At 33.5% G+C, this 5,072-nt stretch overlaps 1 protein-coding gene across 1 annotated transcript; it reads left to right on the plus strand.

Annotated features, from left to right (window-relative positions):
- Positions 1-1,305: 1,305 nt before the first annotated feature.
- On the plus strand, positions 1,306-4,286 carry LOC131952083 (lactoylglutathione lyase). Its single transcript, XM_059314579.1, has 6 exons — positions 1,306-1,589; positions 2,024-2,106; positions 2,699-2,839; positions 3,041-3,108; positions 3,601-3,690; positions 4,019-4,286. The coding sequence occupies exons 1-6, from the start codon at positions 1,410-1,412 to the stop codon at positions 4,105-4,107; spliced, it is 651 nt and encodes a 216-aa protein (XP_059170562.1). The 5' UTR covers positions 1,306-1,409; the 3' UTR covers positions 4,108-4,286.
- Positions 4,287-5,072: the final 786 nt, after the last annotated feature.

The following is a 5,072-nucleotide window of genomic DNA, read 5'->3' on the forward strand; positions in this document are numbered from 1 at the left end:
TATACAAACTTAAACTTCCCTCATGTCGTGTAGGTTTATATAGGCCTATATTTCTCTTGTCCTGTAGGTTAATATAAGCCTACATTTCTCTCCTGTAGGTTTATAACAGGCCTGTATCTCCCCCTCCCACACCACCACTTCCTGATACGCCGGTATATCCGTCTGTTAAACAAACGTAGACCATACAAAACCACCCGAGTCACCGAACTTATGAATCCGGAATTCTTGAAATCAAGATGAAGCTGAAAATGACTTTGGGAAAATCAAGTTCCTGGTATGCACGGGGATATTGAATATATATTATATCTATCTACTAATCTAAAACCTGTTTCAATCTAAAAGGGGAAATATAAGCAGTTATCCCCCCCCACCTCACTAATTACTTTTTAGCAGCTTTGTATTTATTTTCTGGGCTATTCATTAAAGTTCCTGCTCTGTTTCTGTATAGCATAATGTGATCATATCTTTATACGACAACGTCCCCCCCCCCCTCAATTAGCCTACCTAAACAGGGGACGACTAAAGCAATGACGTCACTACGCTAAGTGCACTGACATCCGGGTAAGTAGGGATGGCTAAAAATAAAATAAAAATTGTTTTAGGAGACAGAAACAGTGGATGAGATGAAAGAATCAAGACGGTTGTGTCTAGACTGCGTAGGTCCGGTAGTGACATCTCATAGAGTGCCTGTGTGTGTAAATTATTCTAATACTGTTATATCAACTACATCAGATAGACGTTTTAATTTGGCTAAAATTTGAAAAGTTAGGAGAACAATAAATAAAATAAATAATCCAATGTCTTCGTAGGTCGTAGATTTTACTAAATTGGCCTATTTTACATCTAGTGTTTTTTCCAGGGGTCGGGGGGGGGGGGGGGGGGGGGAGGGGGCACTTGATATTTTCGGGGGAGGGGGGCACTGGTAAAAGTATATGTTTGCTATATTAATTCAATTTCGTTGGGGGGGGGGGATAGACCTTCTTCGCCCCCGCCCCTCCCCTCCTTTAATCCGCATAGAAAAAGACTCGCTTCTACTTCTTACATTTGATTTCATATTAACTAGTGGTAAGATCGAAATATTTTGTCTTCTCTAAATTAACAACTCTAAACATGGTAATAGTTGGCATAGTTTATTTTTCCATTATTGTAACACTTCTTTAAAAATCTTGACAACTTTATTTTCATTAATCGATTTACTCACTGCAATAACTAACATGATATAAAAACTCAAGAAACATAATTCACAGGACGAAAGTAATTTAAATAAAAATGAGTTATCCAACTTGTTGTGCTCGGAATGACCTTTAACCTCTTCTAACATTTTGTAAAGGAACTGTAAGATAAGTGGATTTAGCCTACTGGATCAACTAAAATAGTAATACTGCTGCGTCACTTTTATTAGATCCTGCATGTTTGCCACGAAGTCAAATATATTTCGATTAGTCTTATCAAGATCGAGTTTATACATCCGCTCTCCTATCGGTTCGTTTTTATCAAATTCTGCTGGCAAAGGATTGAATCATAAAAAAATGGCACTTTCAGACGAAGATGCGAAGAAAGCTTGTGTACCCGCACCACCAGAAACAGAGGTAACACCTAGATCTAGAATCTAGATATAGATCTAGATTTAGATCTACTTATAGTATTTTTAATCGTAAGGCCTATTAATTTAAATTTAATTTGGAGCCCAAATGCAAATTGATAAAAAATTGGTCATTCCATGGGTATCAACACTATGTATTAGTTTATATTAGTAGATCTATTAGTAATAGGTAATACAAACTTAGAGCTAGATCAATATTGTTATCAAGTTTTAACTTTAACACTTAATTTTAACTGAACCGATAAAAACAAAAAACGCATTTTGTCGTCTTAAGCTAAACTTAACTAAAATATACTGTAGATGCAGTTGTTACTCCATTTTAAGATTCACAACTACTAAAGCTAATTTTCCATTATTTTAGTAAATAGTACTAGTAGGTCTATTGTCTATTTTAAAAATTGTTTCTTCTTTTTCTCCCAGGGATTCTTCTTCCAGCAGACAATGGTTAGAATTAAAGACCCCAAGAAGTCACTTGATTTTTACTCGAGAGTAATGGGCATGACGTAAGCTTTTATTTATGGTGTTTTTTTTTATTAGATATCCATCACTAATTACAATTAGCTAATATCACTGATGAAGATACTTTAATCACAAGGCTATCATTAACAACCACAGTCCTACACCTTACCTAAGGTGCAGTAATCTTGTTATTGAAAGTTTCATATTAATTACAAGATTTAATAATTTAATAATATTTGGACATGGTTAATGATCAATAAAAATGCATAGGTTATTTTGGATGAGTGGTAGGGCAACCTCTAGAGTTTTTTTTAGCCACACAGGCCCTAAACCAGTGTTGTTTGGTCAGGTTAATAGTTTGTATATTTATGCCAGAACCCTATTTCAAATCAATTAAATACATTATTCATCTCTCTTATTGATTAGAATTACACTAAATTTTATGACAAATAATTTATTTTATAATTTTATAATTGTCTCTCAAAGCAAAAGGAGCCATATATATAAATCTTATTCCTTTTATTAGTTTAGTTAAAATATTATATTTAATCATAAAAAAACTAGAATTCTGAGAAATATGCTTAGTTTTTTTCCTATATTGATGATGATGATGAGCTAACCAGATCATTTTTCCAGGTTGTTGTTAAAATTAGATTTTCCATCAATGGACTTTTCTCTCTACTTTATGGGCTATGAAAACCCAGCTGATGTTCCTTCTGATCCTAAAGAACGAGCCAAATTTTGTTTTTCTAGAAAAGCTACACTAGAACTTACACAGTAAGCTATTTTTTTTTCAGAAAATTTTGTACAACTTTTTTGCCGGTTAAAAATTACTATTTAGGCTACTTAACATATCTAAATGTAAACTAGTATAACATTCCTTAGATAATGCTGTAAGGTTTAAACTTAAACCACAGTACATAGATTTACACCATTTGATCCTATCAAGTTGAAAATATTATACATCTTCTCCCCTAGCAATTATGGGACTGAAAAAGAAGAGAAACAAGTTTATCACAATGGTAACTCTGAACCAAGAGGCTTTGGTAAGTGACTGTACTATTCCTTTCATAATAAATCAGTTGTGCACCATACATAGTCATAGAGTGAGTGCTACGTAGGCTCTGTGTTAGTTGTAATTTTTTTTCTAAAACACAATACAACAGCACAAAACAGAGGATTTCTTTTACAGTAAACATCAACTGAATAACTCTATTTAATCTATTTAATGTAAAGCTGCTAAGGGAACTAACTAGTTTGTGATAAAAAGGGACTATCTAGTTTGTGATAAAAGGGAACTAGGTAGTTTGTGATTAAAGGGAACTAACTAGTTTCTGATTTAAGGGAACTAAGGGAAGTAACTAGTTTGTGATTAAAGGGGACTATCTAGTTTGTGATAAAAGAGAACTAGGTAGTTTGTGATAAAACAATACAATGAGAAAAACAAAGATTAAGTTAATTTCTGGATAATTTTTTTAAGTCAAGTAAAATACGAATTTTAATATTATGATATAAAAACTTTTGTTTGACAACTTCAGGTCACATAGGCATTGTGGTGCCAGATGTTTATAAAGCATGTGAGAGGTTTGAGCAGCTGGGTGTACCTTTTATCAAGAAACCTGATGGAGGTGAGGCCAGAGAGTTATTTGAGAGAAACTTTTGCTTATGTTAAGATGGTTGTAGCTGAAGTCATTTTTTTGTTTTGTGTTGAAATAGTCCTAGTGAGGTAATGTTTTGGATCTGTCTAGGTTTTTTTTTATCAGAAGTTGTTTTTTGCTTGTGCTAAAATAGTCCTAGCGAGGTACTGTTTTAGATCTGTCTAGGTGATTTTGGTGAGGTAACTTTGTTTGGCCTCAAAGAATTCAGCTTGTTTCCACTGTTTGGTTTAGTGTGCAGCTTAATAAGTCTCATAATTATAAAAGCATTTTAAGTATTAATGTAACATTTTTGTCCCAGGTAAAATGAAGGGTCTGGCATTTATTCAAGACCCAGATGGCTATTGGATTGAGATCCTTAACCCAGTAAACATGGCAGGGAGTGTGTAGCAGCTCATGTGTCAACTGTTTCTGTTGTGTGTTCATCAACTACAAGTGTGTAACATTCTGGCATGGTATGCAACCGGTCAGAAGTATTATTATCTTAATCTTCCTGCGTATTGAATTAAATGACCTGAATTTATGTTTGAAAATTATATGCATTGATTAAATAACATACCTATACATTGGATTGTGTGTTTTCAAAGTTTCTATTATTCTATATATTCATTGATAGTATGCTATTCAACATTTGTATAGATTGATGGATGATGTACTGGACAGTCATTTCAAACCAATTTATACACAGGTGAATTAAACTTTATCAGCTTAATTTTTACTGAGTTTTAAGTTCAAAGCAAACAATTTCTGATGTCCCCTGTAACATGATAGGTTGACATTTGGAGAAAACCCTCAGTTCAGCTTAATCAAAGCAACTTTCACAGCAACCAACTAGATGGGAACTGAATCTGGTAATAAGCATTGGAAGCTGGATCTAATGATAGTTAAATCAATCCTGTCATGTTGGTACAAATAAGGTATTGTTAACTGGGTGCAAACACCAGGAGCTAAACCTGTGTGAAATTTGAAATGTAAACTTTAAAACACGTACAGAAAAATGGCCACACTATTTTGATTTAATTGCTTCTACTGTAGTCAAAACATTGCTTTGAAATAGACTTTTTAATGGCTATGAAACAATTTATATTTGATTTAAGTGATCAGTGTGTCATTAGATGGAAGTGGGGGGGGGGGTTAAGGCAGAAAACATTAAGTTTAAAGAGGGACAAAGAAAATTTGCAGAATGATAATCACCGTGCTAACCGCTTATAACATCAGAAAGACTTTAGTTGTTTTATAACTCAAAATTTCCACCTGTTGTGTTAGTGTTTTAATAAGGCAAACTTTTTTTTTTTGCTGACTGACCATTCTAGAGTAAAAAGAACAAGGCGGAGTTTGATTGCTTTTAATTTTTA

This window comes from Physella acuta, unplaced genomic scaffold (genome assembly GCF_028476545.2).
Source record: "Physella acuta isolate Inbredline_101_S28 unplaced genomic scaffold, ASM2847654v3 ptg000850l, whole genome shotgun sequence".
NCBI classification, from domain to species: Eukaryota; Metazoa; Mollusca; class Gastropoda; family Physidae; genus Physella; species Physella acuta.

Coding starts and splice junctions, on each gene's coding strand:
- LOC131952083 (XM_059314579.1), top strand. CDS start 1,410: ATGTTTGCCACGAAGTCAAATATATTTCGATTAGTCTTATCAAGATCG. Junction 2,107..2,698: donor TCGAGAGTAATGGGCATGAC/GTAAGCTTTTAT, acceptor TCATTTTTCCAG/GTTGTTGTTAAAATTAGATT. Junction 3,691..4,018: donor TATCAAGAAACCTGATGGAG/GTGAGGCCAGAG, acceptor TTTTTGTCCCAG/GTAAAATGAAGGGTCTGGCA.